The sequence below is a fragment of the Neolamprologus multifasciatus genome, chromosome 7 (assembly GCF_963576455.1).
Source record: "Neolamprologus multifasciatus chromosome 7, fNeoMul1.2, whole genome shotgun sequence".
In the NCBI taxonomy this organism is placed as follows: domain Eukaryota; kingdom Metazoa; phylum Chordata; class Actinopteri; order Cichliformes; family Cichlidae; genus Neolamprologus; species Neolamprologus multifasciatus.
This window is the reverse complement of record NC_140445.1, coordinates 36245212-36259102: the sequence shown is the minus strand read 5'-3', so window position 1 is coordinate 36259102 and position 13891 is coordinate 36245212. Positions and strand designations below refer to the sequence as shown.

At 40.7% G+C, this 13891-nt stretch overlaps 1 protein-coding gene across 1 annotated transcript in view; it reads left to right on the top strand.

The window, feature by feature from the left end:
• The window catches only part of atp8b1 (ATPase phospholipid transporting 8B1), a 34308-nt gene extending 21921 nt beyond the window's left edge, over nucleotides 1–12387 (top strand). The window contains exons 10-30 of the mRNA XM_085166729.1: nucleotides 98–256; nucleotides 2077–2165; nucleotides 2493–2683; nucleotides 2803–2887; nucleotides 3231–3354; nucleotides 3828–3871; nucleotides 4025–4181; nucleotides 4265–4453; nucleotides 5422–5534; nucleotides 5627–5791; nucleotides 5941–6052; nucleotides 6212–6287; nucleotides 7135–7267; nucleotides 7438–7566; nucleotides 7656–7812; nucleotides 7902–8125; nucleotides 8765–8848; nucleotides 9075–9320; nucleotides 9514–9652; nucleotides 10154–10284; nucleotides 10789–12387. Of these exons, the coding sequence (XP_085022855.1) occupies nucleotides 98–256; nucleotides 2077–2165; nucleotides 2493–2683; nucleotides 2803–2887; nucleotides 3231–3354; nucleotides 3828–3871; nucleotides 4025–4181; nucleotides 4265–4453; nucleotides 5422–5534; nucleotides 5627–5791; nucleotides 5941–6052; nucleotides 6212–6287; nucleotides 7135–7267; nucleotides 7438–7566; nucleotides 7656–7812; nucleotides 7902–8125; nucleotides 8765–8848; nucleotides 9075–9320; nucleotides 9514–9652; nucleotides 10154–10284; nucleotides 10789–11025 (2984 nt within the window). The 3' untranslated portion in view covers nucleotides 11026–12387. The remainder of the gene's footprint in view (nucleotides 1–97; nucleotides 257–2076; nucleotides 2166–2492; nucleotides 2684–2802; nucleotides 2888–3230; nucleotides 3355–3827; nucleotides 3872–4024; nucleotides 4182–4264; nucleotides 4454–5421; nucleotides 5535–5626; nucleotides 5792–5940; nucleotides 6053–6211; nucleotides 6288–7134; nucleotides 7268–7437; nucleotides 7567–7655; nucleotides 7813–7901; nucleotides 8126–8764; nucleotides 8849–9074; nucleotides 9321–9513; nucleotides 9653–10153; nucleotides 10285–10788) is intronic.
• The last annotated feature ends 1504 nt before the right edge of the window (nucleotides 12388–13891 follow it).

Here is a 13891-nt window from a genome sequence, read left to right as displayed (position 1 = left end):
CACCACAACACACTCAGTCAGTTTGAATCATGCTTACAGAAACAAGCTATTTCTTATTTTATTTCTCTGAACCAACGCCTTTTTTTCTGTCCCGTAGCCCTGATTGAGTGCGAGGAGCCAAACAACCGTCTTGACAAGTTTACGGGGATGATGCTGTGGGACAGGGAGCGCTACCCTTTGGAACTGGACAACATGCTGCTCCGAGGTTGCAAGATAAGAAACACTGACTGGTGTCATGGGCTGGTCATCTTTGCAGGTGTGTGTTTGTTGTTGTTTGTTTAAAAGTACAGTGGGGCAAAAAAGTATTTAGTCAGCCACCGATTGTGCAAGTTCCCCCACTTAAAATGATGACAGAGGTCAGTAATTTGCACCAGAGGTACACTTCAACTGTGAGAGACAGAATGTGAAAAAAAAAATCCATGAATTCACATGGTAGGATTTGTAAAGAATTTATTTGTAAATCAGGGTGGAAAATAAGTATTTGGTCACCTCAAACAAGGAAAATCCCTGGCTCTCACAGACCTGTAACGTCTTCTGTAAGAAGCTTTTCTGTCCCCCACTCGTTACCTGTATGAATGGCACCTGTTTGACCTCATCATCTGTATAAAAGACACCTGTCCACAGCCTCAACCAGTCAGACTCCAAACTCCGCCATGGCCAAGACCAAAGAGCTTTCGAAGGACACCAGGAAAAGAATTGTAGACCTGCACCAGACTGGGAAGAGTGAATCTACAATAGGCAAGCAGCTTGGTGTGAAAAAATCAACTGTGGGAGCAATCATCAGAAAATGGAAGACATACAAGACCACTGATAATCTCCCTCGATCTGGGGCTCCACGCAAGATCTCATCCCGTGGGGTCAAAATGATCATGAGAACGGTGAGCAAAGATCCCAGAACCACACGGGGGGACCTGGTGAATGACCTGCAGAGAGCTGGGACCAAAGTAACAAAGGTCACCATCAGTAACACACTACAACGGCAGGGAATCAAATCCCGCAGTGCCAGACGTGTTCCGCTGCTGAAGCCAGTGCATGTCCAGGCCCGTCTGAAGTTTGCCAGAGAGCACATGGATGATACAGCAGAGGATTGGGAGAATGTCATGTGGTCAGATGAAACCAAAGTAGAACTTTTTGGTATAAACTCAACTCGTCGTGTTTGGAGGAAGAGGAATACTGAGTTGCATCCCAAGAACACCATACCTACTGTGAAGCATGGGGGTGGAAACATCATGCTATGGGGCTGTTTTTCTGCCAAGGGGACAGGACGACTGATCCGTGTTAAGGACAGAATGAATGGGGCCAAGTATCGTGAGATTTTGAGCCAAAACCTCCTTCCATCAGTGAGAACTTTGAAGATGAAACGAGGCTGGGTCTTCCAACATGACAATGATCCAAAACACACTGCCCGGGCAACAAAGGAGTGGCTCCGTAAGAAGCATTTGAAAGTCCTGGAGTGGCCTAGCCAGTCTCCAGACCTCAACCCCATAGAAAATCTGTGGCGGGAGTTGAAAGTCCGTGTTGCTCGGCGACAGCCCCAAAACATCACTGCTCTTGAGAAGATCTGCATGGAGGAATGGGCCAAAATACCAGCTACTGTGTGTGCAAACCTGGTAAAGACCTATAGTAAACGTTTGACCTCTGTTATTGCCAACAAAGGTTATGTTACAAAGTATTGAGTTGTATTTTTGTTATTGACCAAATACTTATTTTCCACCCTGATTTACGAATAAATTCTTTACAAATCCTACCATGTGAATTCATGGATTTTTTTTTTTTTCACATTCTGTCTCTCACAGTTGAAGTGTACCTCTGGTGCAAATTACTGACCTCTGTCATCATTTTAAGTGGGGGAACTTGCACAATCGGTGGCTGACTAAATACTTTTTTGCCCCACTGTATATAAATAATTAAATATAAATGTGTGTGTTATTAGTTTTTGTTTCTAACTCAATACCAGATTGTACTTTCTTGTGTTGTAGTTTGGCAGTTCCTCTTTTTAGAACATTGGTATTTCAAAAGTTTGGTTAATTTGATTGTAAAGGTTGGTGAACTTATTTTACTGACTTCTTGTTGTAGGAGGTGATACCAAAATCATGAAAAATGGTGGCAAGACGAGGTTCAAGAGGACCAAAATTGATGAACTGATGAACTATATGGTTTACACAGTAAGCTTCAATCACCATTTTAACACACAGTGTATATTTTCATATCTATTATCTGATGCACCTCCTCGCCACAGACTGAGGTAAATGTTGGCCTGTATGGCTGAATGTGTAGGCCCAATCTTCCTGAATGTTTCTGTTTAAGTGATGCAAATATGCTATTGATGATGTTTGCTTTTCCTGAATATGTTTTGAGGTCTTTTTTTCCCCCCCGATTTCTTGCACTGACACTTAAACAATACATTTGCAATAAGTAAGTCAAGCCATACAAGTAGTATATGAAGTCTTCTCAACAGCTATTTGGTGTCTCTCTGTTACTCCTCACCATAGATCTTTGCACTGCTCATCCTGGTGTCCGCGGGTTTGGCTATTGGTCACACATACTGGTATGAGGCTATCGGCACCAAGGCCTGGTATCTGTTCGATGGCAAAGATCGGACCAACGGCTACAGAGGCTTCCTTAGCTTCTGGGGATACATCATCGTTCTCAACACCATGGTGCCCATTTCGCTCTATGTCAGGTACATAAAGCCAGACAAAATTAAGTGAAAACAATTATATTAATGCGTTTTGTGCTCACTTACAGATTTGTGTGTGTTCAACAGTACACCAAATAAAAGTTTTTGTGCTTTGTCTACAGCGTGGAGGTGATTCGCTTGGGCCAGAGTAAGTTCATCAACTGGGACCTGCAGATGTATTTTGCAGAAAAAGACACCCCAGCTAAGGTACAATAACACTTGCATGTTTGTTTTTCAAATATCTTTTTTAACTGATTTTTTTTACCCCACTTTTATGCTGTATGTTGTCGAAGGCCTGTGAGTGTTGCCCCTCAATTAAATGGCCATTTCCGGTATTCAAGAATATAATGACCTTTAAAGAGGCGAAGAGTATTTGTGGGAGTGGTTTTTTTGTACCAAGCCAAAATCATATGACATAAATGGAGAATATATGCTGTTTTGTGGTAAACCAGACCTTTTTAAATGGAGATTATTTTGTGAAAATGGCAGATTTTCCACCCTCAGTTGATCACTACAGCTCTGCTGCATAAACTCCTTTAACTGTCTGCAGGCTCGGACCACCACCCTGAATGAGGAGCTGGGTCAGATCCAGTACGTCTTCTCCGACAAGACAGGAACTCTGACGCAGAATATCATGCAGTTCAAGAAGTGCACCATCGCTGGACGCAATTATGGTACTGAGGAGTTTTTGTTTCACACAAGGAAAAGATAAGATTCAGGAATGGGTGTTTTACAACCCCCCCCCCCCCCCCCCCCCCAAGAAAAGCCACCTGTGATGTTCCGGTGTAGGTTTTTAGCTTAAAGTTACCCAAACTTTAAGCTACACAGGTAATAATGGCACATAACTACCGGCAATGAAGTTTGTGCCAAATACATGTTTGATTAATGGTAACAAAAGAAAAGCAGCAGTTTCCTGATCGGTGGCCTGTGGCACAGCTTTGAGGGAGTTAAAAGATCAACTCAAATGCAAATTAAAGCAGAAAATGAAACAAATACATGAATCTAGGAAAATATGTTAAGTAAATTGTTGGGTCCTGTATCAACTCTATTTAAAACCTCTGTAAAAACCCTGCTTTACTGTGGATTTGTAATTTTGGCATTAAAAGTTTGTTTTGTTGGGGGTTGTTTTTGTTTTTTTTCCCCACAGGTGATCCAACTACTGCTGAGGGTGTGTCACTGGAACGAGGAAAGGTAAAATCTAAATAATGACTTGAAAGAATTTTCATGAGTAGCAACAAATGAAATGTCAGTTTGATCTTCAGCGATCTGTAAAAATAGTCCCCAAAAAACCCTATAAACTCAGGAAAATGGAAAGTCATAAAACCTTCTTGTATTTCATGTCAGCCGGTGGACTGGAGCTGGAACCGCTACGCTGATAAGAAGTTCCAGTTCATAGATCATTCCCTGGTTGCCCATGTCCGATCCAAGAAGGATAAAGATGCCATGGAGTTCTTCAAACTGCTCTCCCTCTGCCACACCGTCATGGTGGAGCACAAAGACGGTAATCCTACAGTCACATAATATAGGTCCTATTTAAAAAGAAGACTACAGGTACTGACTTCTGCTTTTGTACTGTCCTCTCAGATGATCTCGTATACCAGGCAGCGTCTCCTGATGAGGGCGCCCTGGTCACGGCTGCCAGGAACTTTGGTTACGTGTTTCTGTCTCGTACGCAGGACACCATGACCATCAGGGAGATGGATCAGGAGATGACCTACGAAATGTTGGCGCTTCTCGACTTCAACTCTGACCGCAAGCGCATGTCTATCATCTGTACGAGCACACAGCCTGACATATTGTGCTTAAATACTTCTTTAGATGTACAGTTATCTGCATACACATGAAGCTGCAAGGGAAAAAAACCCATCAAACTTTGAATCAGAAACAAAACAAAGTACCAAGTTACTGAAGGATGCGCAATGAATGAAAAACTGATGAAATGCCACCTAAAAACTGAATAAATCTATCTTTAGTCTTCACTAAATCATGGAAGGATTTTATTATGTTTCTACTCAAAATACACAACTGGCACAGAACTCAAAAGTATTTGAACAGTTTTACTTGTTTTGGACAATCTTTAATATAAATGCATACGTAGTTAATCCTAAACATTCTGTAATTTCAATATGTGTGGATGCTGCATGACCTGGATGTGGATCCAGATCTTGCTAAAACCGTCGCTACTGCACCACACGCCATCCTTTTATAGTGTAAGGAATATAGATTGTATATAAATGGGCATATTGCTTCAGGGCCTGAAAAGTGAAACCTGTGATCTTACACCTGCCTTCTTTCTAGTGGTCAGCAGGGGGCAGCACCTTTGGATGCAAAAAGAAGTGCGGTCATTTACAAATCTAAAGGAAATGACCCTACTTATATCTCATTTTGATTTCAACAAACAGGTTCCCGATGACTTTATGGTCTCAGTCAATAGTTTCATTCATAGTTTTATTTCTCTAAATTCTTATTTTGAATTTAAAATGAAATAGAAAATAAAGCAGGGTTTGTTTGTTTGTTTGTTTTTGTTTTTTGCAAACTGGCAAAAATTACAAATTTCAAAAAAGGTTTCCAAACATCACTATGACTACGGTCTTTTTATAGAAATAACTAAAACAAATAAGAGCAATATTATCAAAGGCATTTAGACTGGACAGATTGGACCTGCTACTTTTGACTTTTTACCTCACTGAGACTTGGTTCTGTCTAATTACCACTGATCTTTCTATGTATTGTCTTTTTAGTGAAGTTTCCCGATGGCCGTATTCGTCTCTACTGTAAAGGAGCAGACACTGTCATTTACGAGCGTCTCTCCCCCAGCTCCAAACATAAGGAAACCACCCAGACTGCTCTTGATGTGAGCTTCTATTGTTTAATCTCATTTGCAGCGTGCCAGATACTTTCTTTTTCTCTCAGGAGTAAACAAAGTCAATATTTTCATGTTATCAGGTCTTTGCCAACGAGACCTTGCGGACACTGTGCTTGTGTTACAAAGACATCAGTGCTGAAGAGTTCGAAGCCTGGTCCAGGAGACACAAAGAGGCCCAGGTGACCATGAATGACCGCGAAGCTGCCCTGGATGCTGTGTATGAGCAGATCGAGAACAACCTGATGGTGAGTGGGAAATGACTACGCTTTAGTTTCTACATACATGTAGAATTCATTTCAATGTTTTAATTTAAAAATCTCTTCTGCTAAAAATCTATCGGATTTTAAAACAAGAAGCTCCCGTTACAGCTAGTAATGAGTTCTCTTGCATTTAGCTAATTGGAGCAACGGCTATTGAGGATAAACTACAGGATGGAGTTCCAGAAACCATTGCCAAGCTGGCTAAAGCAGACATCAAGATCTGGGTCCTGACTGGAGATAAGAAAGGTACCATCACCCCAAAGTGCAAAAGAAATAAAACACCTGTATCACATGAATAACAGCGACATGCCTGAGCTGGTTAAAGTAACAATTTGGATGAATTGAAAGTGAACTCATGACAGAAGTTAAAGAACTCGTGTTTTAATCTTCATAATTTATCCCCAGAAACGGCAGAGAACATCGGATATTCCTGTTCACTTCTGACAGACGACATGGAGATCCACTACGGAGATGATGTCAAGTAGGTTGACAAGAACATTGCAAACGACATCCCAAGGCGGACTGTCCCTGCAGACTCAATTAAATTCAGTTTTATTTTTACAGCGCCAAATCACAACATCGTAGCCTCAAGGTGCTTTATATTGTAAGGTAGATCCTACAATAATACATGGAGAGAAAAACCCGACAATCACATGACCCCCTATGAGCAAGCACTTTGGCGACAGTGGGGAGGAAAAACTCCCTTTTAACAGGAAGAAATCTCCGGCAGAACCAGGCTCAGGGAGGGGCGGCCATCTGCTGCGAGTGGTTGGGGTGAGAGAAGGAAGACAGGATAAAGACATGCTGTGGAAGAGAGACAAAGATTAATAACAAGTGTGATAGTGAGAAAGGTGACTGAAAAGGAAAAACCCAATGCATCATGGGAGTCCCCCAGCAGTCTACACCTATTGCAGCATAACTAAGGGAGGATTCAGGGTCACCTGGTCCAGCCCTAACTATATGCTTTAGTGAAAAGTAAAGTTTTAAGCCTAATCTTGAAAGTAGAGAGTGTCTGTCTCCCAAATCCAAACTGGAAGCTGGTTCCACAGAAGAGGGGCCTCTTTTTTTTTATTATTTTTTTTATTTATTTGAGATTAGATTAATTTCACAGATGTAAAATTTTCTTAAAAAAAAAAAAGTTACATGTTAAAAAGAAAATAACTTGATGATGGGACACATCGCCATCAAAACATCAGAAAACATTGAAATGAAACCATTGCATTCTGTTTCCATTCATATTTAAAATGGTCCAACCATTTTTTATACTATTTATGGTCCCAACTGTGTTGCAGTTGAGTACTGTTATCACCTGTATTGTGTGTCTACAGTGAGAAGCTCACCAGACGTCAGGCCAGCAGAAGGGATGACCCTCAAGCTTACCGTCGAGGCAAAAAGAAAACGGCCGAGCCTTTCTTTCCCGGATCAAACAAAAATGCTCTCATCATCACTGGAGGATGGCTGGTGAGCTTTCTTCAAAAACCAAAACTAAATTAAAGTTACTATAAAAGATGAATTGGTAGTACTAAAAAGCCTACCCAATGTTATAGTCTAAAGACAAATTTAATATATTGCCTTTAATACGGTTTCCCTGCATGGTTTACATACTAATCTACTCTCTTTATTCTTTTCAGAATGAAATTCTGTATGAAAAGAAGAAGAAACGCCGTCGTCTGCGTCGTCTGCGTCTAAAGAGGCGTCAACCTCCAAGCAACCCTCAGGACGGACAGCCGATGGATGATTGGGAGAAAGAGATGAGACAGGTTTAACAAATAACTTTGATTATTGTGAGTAAGAAGAATTTTTGTCTTCATGATATCAAATCCAGTGAAATGTTTCTCTTTACCGGTAGACTGACTTTGTGGATATGGCTTGTGAATGCGAGGCGGTCATCTGCTGCCGTGTAACACCGAAACAAAAGGCTCATGTGGTGAGTTTGGTGAAGAAGTACAAGAAGGCTGTGACACTGTCCATCGGAGACGGAGCCAACGACGTCAATATGATCAAAAGTAAGGACACAAGCTAACTGTGCTCACGCCAAGTGTGTAAGATTCTACAAATCTGCTCTAATATTTCTCCCTCTCCGCTCTCCCTCCAGCTGCAGACATCGGTGTCGGTATCAGCGGTCAGGAGGGGATGCAGGCCGTCATGTCCAGCGACTACGCCTTTGCTCAGTTCCGTTACCTGCAGCGCCTCCTGCTGGTGCACGGGCGTTGGTCTTACATCCGAATGTGCAAGTTCCTGCGTTTCTTCTTCTTCAAGAACTTTGCCTTCACTCTGGTCCACTTCTGGTACTCCTTTTTCAACGGATACTCCTCACAGGTCAGCAGCACTGTGAAAGTCATCCCGTTGATTTTACTCTGAAAAGAAGGGAATGTTTGTAGTATCATAGCCATCATTAGACTAACTTTGCATGGAGTTTGCCCATTATGACATGTACTTTAACCCTGTGAAAATTGCAAATGTAGTGAGTAGCTCCCACACAAAACACTGAAGCTCATTTCTGTTGAATTTTTAATCCATGTTCAAACATGGCAAAGAGTAAATGTTCTCCTGCTGGAAGACATCCACAGAAAACGCCTTTCACACACAACCTCATTTCCATTAGCCAACATCAACTTCTCGGTTTAATGTCTAAATTTGTACCTTGGTCACTTTGCCTAAGGGGTCGTAATGTTAACCTTCAAAGGTTTTTACTGAGCAACACCTAAAAGAATACTTTTAACGGTGCATACATCTGAATGCTCCAGTCGCATTAGAGGCAAGAACAAGATTATGATACTGCCGATGTCTCTCCTACGTCTTCAATTCCTCAGCCCACTAAATAGCATGATTGCTTTGGATTAGGTTGTGCAGTGAGAAGTGCAGATTTGTGGTGCTTTAGTTCTAAAGTACACACTCAGTGACAGATAATACTGAACAGCAACAGAGATGATAAATGATTATTTTTCCTTCCCGCAGATCACCTTTGAAGACTGGTTTATCACACTCTACAATCTGGCTTACAGCAGCTTGCCTGTTCTACTTGTTGGACTTCTTGACCAGGTAAAAGCTGAATTTGTTGTAGACCAAAGAAAAGAGGGCTATTGTATTCTGCATGAATGTGAAAACTCTAACTATGCATAGCTTTTTTTTCTTCATAATTTTCTCATAATTTCATGGCACAAATACAGAGTTAAAGTTTAGTTGAGTCTTTCTTCAGTAGATATTTTTTTCCTAATTTTTGGCAGTCTTAAAATTTCTTGAAACCTTCTTTCTTTCTCTGTTGTAGGATGTCAACGACAGGCTGAGTTTAAAATTCCCCAAACTCTACATTCCCGGTCAGCAGGGGACGTTGTTTAACTACAAAAACTTTTTCATCAGCTTGTTCCACGGCATGTTCGTCTCACTCATCATCTTCTTCATACCTTATGGAGCCTTCCTGCAAACCATGGGGCAAGACGGAGAAGCCCCCTCAGACTATCAGTCCTTTGCTGTCGTTGCTGCCTCGTCCTTGATTTTTATCGTGAATCTGCAGGTTGGTTACAAATTTCTGAGCATGTGCAGTGCATAAATTTTCAGTTTTTCCTTTTAGGAATTATAATTTGGATTTTGTGACTTATTTGAAGTATTGATGCTGTCAAAATATGGAGCTACTCAAGAATATTGATATTTGTAATGGCTTTTATGTAAAATATCCTGTCTGTCTTTTCTCCTTCCTGTCATGTCAGATCTCCTTGGATACCTCCTACTGGACTTTTGTTAACTGCTTTGCAGTTCTGGGCAGCATAGCCATCTACTTTGGGGTCATGTTTGACATCCACAGTGCTGGGATCCATGTCATCTTCCCCTCAGTTTTCACCTTCACAGGTTAGTTGACCACAGCTTCACAAATTTAAGCAGTTTGTCTGACTGTTATTCAAAAAGCCAATAAGGGTTGATGGAGTATTCTAAAATTCCTGTGTTGGTTGGCCTCCAATTTAAAGCCTGCTTCAGATTAAATTGCTCCTAGAGGATCTCTGGCGAGCTGAAGCTAGAATATCACTGACAAATTACTTGTTGATATATTAAACAATAATAATAAACATTAAGGCAACTTCATCATTCATTTGTAGCTTTCAGTGTAGACACTCCTTACAGCTGTTTGTCAAGAAAAGCATCTGTCTCTTTAACTGCTAAATCCTCTACAAGTTGTCAGTAAGTCAGGCTTTGACAAAAGGCTTTTTATTTTCATTAGCATGAATTTAATAGCCTTCTACTAATAATTTTACCCAATGAGAATCATGTCCAAGTATTGAAGGTCCCCACATAAACCCCTCATTCTTCATTTCTCTGTTAACATGTGTGTGTATTTATATGTTGTGTTTGTAGGGGTAGCATCAAATGCTTTACGTCAGCCGTACCTGTGGTTAACCATCATCCTTACTGTGGGCATCAGCCTTCTGCCTGTCATCTGCATCCAGTTTCTCTCTAAAACCATCTGGCCCTCTGTAGGAGACAAGGTGAGACCTCTGCCAGTGCAGCAACAAGCCTGCTGGTCATTTTCTGACCTATCAGCCTGAACCCTCTCAGGGAAGGTGGGGGAGTCCTGGGTGATGGGCAATAAGGTGCTTGACATACATAAATATATTAATAAACATAAAACAACATAGCTTTAGGTTTTTTTGTTTTGTTTCTTTCATGCATTGTTTTAAATGTATGATTATCACTTACTAATTCTGGCCACAACTTTATTTCCTAACATTGATGGCAGGGCTGTAGTATAGATTATCCTAACCCACCATTCTTACATTACAATTACACAGCATCATTGGGGTACCGGCTGTATTGCAGAATATGTAAGCGCTCTTTTGTAATTGTAATTACAAGTTGCTTTTAAGGCTATGGCTTGTATTCTGACCATCTTTTGAAGTAAAATTGATTTCTTCTTTCCGTTATAACTCTACTGTATTTCCATGTATCCTTCTGCTTCATATGTTACCGGCTTATTTCCAATCGTCCTTTAGGTCCAGAGAAACAGAAAGAAATACGAGATGGAGCTGAAGGAAGACGACGATAAGAAAAAGCCAGCGCCCTTCCAGCGAGGCCGGCGTTCCCGGCGATCTGCATACGCCTTCTCTCACGCCCAAGGCTACGCTGACCTTATTGCATCTGGGCGGAGCTTTCGACGGCGCCCACAGGCACATGGTGGACCTCAAGAGAGCATCAGGGAGATTCCCCGGAGAGAGGCCGAAAACATCTGAAGGGGCGGGTCTGAGTCTGACACGGAGCAAAACTGCATTAGGGGGAGCTGTAAATATTTGGGAGTGCAAGGAGCACTTAGTTATTCTATTGAAGTTTAAGAACATTTTCCCTATAAGGTATTCTGAGCATGCCAGAAGGGAATAAAAGAAAATGAGCTCTCCTGAAGTTTCTTAAATGAAACTCTGCTAAATTGTTTTTCGCTCCTGTCTGTGACCTAGACTCTCCGCCTCCAGATGCACCTCTATGCACAATCTTTGTTGAAATACTAAAGCGAAAAAAGCTCACCGAAAACGACCGTCGTTATGAGGTCTGAGGTCACGCAGCATCTGTGTGACTGACAATGTTATTTAACTCAGGATTTTAAGAGTCTTATTTTTAGTCAGTTTATCCCTGCTAAGTCTTTCTGTACTGTAACACTAATATAATGATTTTGAGTTTTAGCGTTGTGTCTACAGCACACTTGACATATTAGTGTTTTCGTTAAAAGTATAAGAATAATATTTAATCTGTACTACATTAAGTCAGGCTAAAGCATCGGTTAGTTTGATTTCCATCCGTTGATCTCCAAAGATTTTCCTTCACATTAAGCTAGTGGGCTAAAGTTAAACAAGTCAAGATATCATCTTTTTAATATTTTATTCTACATAATAGTGGGACGTTACTATGCTAGGCAATGCAGGGTGATCAGATGTTATAAAGTGTGTCTTAATTTAACAGTGAGATGTGAATGGTGATCTTTTCTCCTCTGCAGCATCAAACCAGGTATACTTAGAGTAATCACTAAATTAAGGTACTTCATGCTTGAAATCTTTTAAATACCTCTTTCCAAGTTGGATCCTTGTTTTGTTCGGTACCTTACATAAAAAAAACACACACTTTCCTCCTCCAACAATCTTCAGAGCTTACTTCAGAAATAGAGCAAGGGTTTGTCGGTTTATCTTCATTTGATTAACTTTTACTAGTTTGTACGTTCCTTTCTGTTTTTACAAATTATTCTAAGTTAACTTACATGTTCTTTAGGTTCAAACAGGAGAATTGTCTTAGTGTGAGTGGGTATGTGTGTGTATGTTTGTTTCATTTTGTTTACAATCAACCCAAAGAAAAGGTCTTTTTTTCCAGTCCTCTAATCAGGTTCAGAATATTGAGGAGCCAAGACTGATGATAGTTCCTGTTCTGACTGTTACTGTATCCTTTTCATGCTAGTGTTACTGTCTACAGATGATGTCTTTTTATTCCTGAATGAATGGAACAGTCTATCAGGACTGCTGTTAAGTACCAGCAGCAGTATGGTCTTTGATGTATGATGGTGTTTTATCATGTGGTTGTTAATAAAAGCCAAGGGCACATTTAGCAATCTGAAATGTGTCGTTATTTTCATTTTAATTTGAGTATTGCCTACCTGCTGCTCCTCTTTTTGCTCCTCTTTTCTGCAGTCTCTCACCCTCCCAAACTGGTCAAAAACAAATTCCTACCAGTACTTCAACTTTGTTCTAATGAAGGTGTCTTCCTGGCAGAAGTGCTTTCTTACAAGAGAGATAATGTATAAGCAATGTTCTTAGTCCAAGCTCTGTTGAGCTGAGTCTTCCTTTAACCTTAACTAGTAACGACTTAATGAATTTATTCACAAATAAAATAATAATCATCTCACAAATCTATCATTACATACAGCAACCTTCAATACCACTGATATTTATTTAGTCTCTCTGACTGAGCTTTCTGAGTGAACTTCAATCATTACTTCCCCCAGACAGTCAACACGTCTGTTAGAACCCATTCCTTCAAAAGTGCTCAAAGAAATCCTACCACTAATTGGTCATGTTTGAGAAGCAATAATCTGTGTTAATGGGCAATGTACCACAGGCCTTTAAAAGGCCGTAATTAAACCAAGACTTGAGAAGCCAGCAGTTGACACAGCTCTTACCTAATTATCGATACATCTCCAACCTTCGTCTCATCTCAAAGATTCTTGAAAGAGTAGTTGTCAAACAGCTAACAGATCATCTTCAGATGAATGGCTTATTTGAAGAATTTCAGAGCTCATCATAGTGCTCTCTGTGCTTGTCCTGCTAGACCTCAGTGATTAGACCATGTTGTCAGTATAAGATGGTTTGACTCCTATCTAATAGACTCTTATTTGTTCCTGGAAATGGATGGAGTGTGTGTTTAACAGCGTCTTCTTCACACACTGTTAAATATGCAGTTCCACAGGATTTAGTGTCAGAACAGGTTCTGTTTACATCATACATGCTTTCCTTAGGCAGTATCATTTGAAGGGATAATATACATTTTCACTGCTAAACAAGGATCCCCAGCTTAGTCAAACTGCAGGAATGTCATAAAGATCTTGATCACCTGTATATTCTTGCTGCTAAATTCAGATAAAACTGAGGTTATTGTATTCTCTCTCTTTTGCAAGGGCAGGTCTGTCCAGTCTGAGCATCGCCTTTAATATGGACTCTACAACATTTTGAAGTGTATGTAGGTGCACTTCTGCCACTGACAAAGCTACGTCCAGATGAAGAGTCAACTTTTTGGGATTTTCTTACTGGGGTGATTGAGCATGCGTCAAGCTGTAGGTGCAGGTTGTAGTTTACACAGGTCACACTCCCCTCACATTCCCTCATTCTCTTCAGAATCCCAACCAACGTCTGATGAGATGGTGCCTCCTTCTTCAGTCATATGATCTCGATGTTCAACATATAAAGGTGCACACAATATTTTGGCTGATGCACTATCGAGGGCTGTGTCTCTGTACTATTCTTTTCAATTTGTTGGTAAAATGTTAACTTCTTTCTGCTTCCATATGCCTCTATAGGAAGAAATGGGGCTGAGATGAAGGAAGTTTAAAAGTTTAAACGAGCTTTG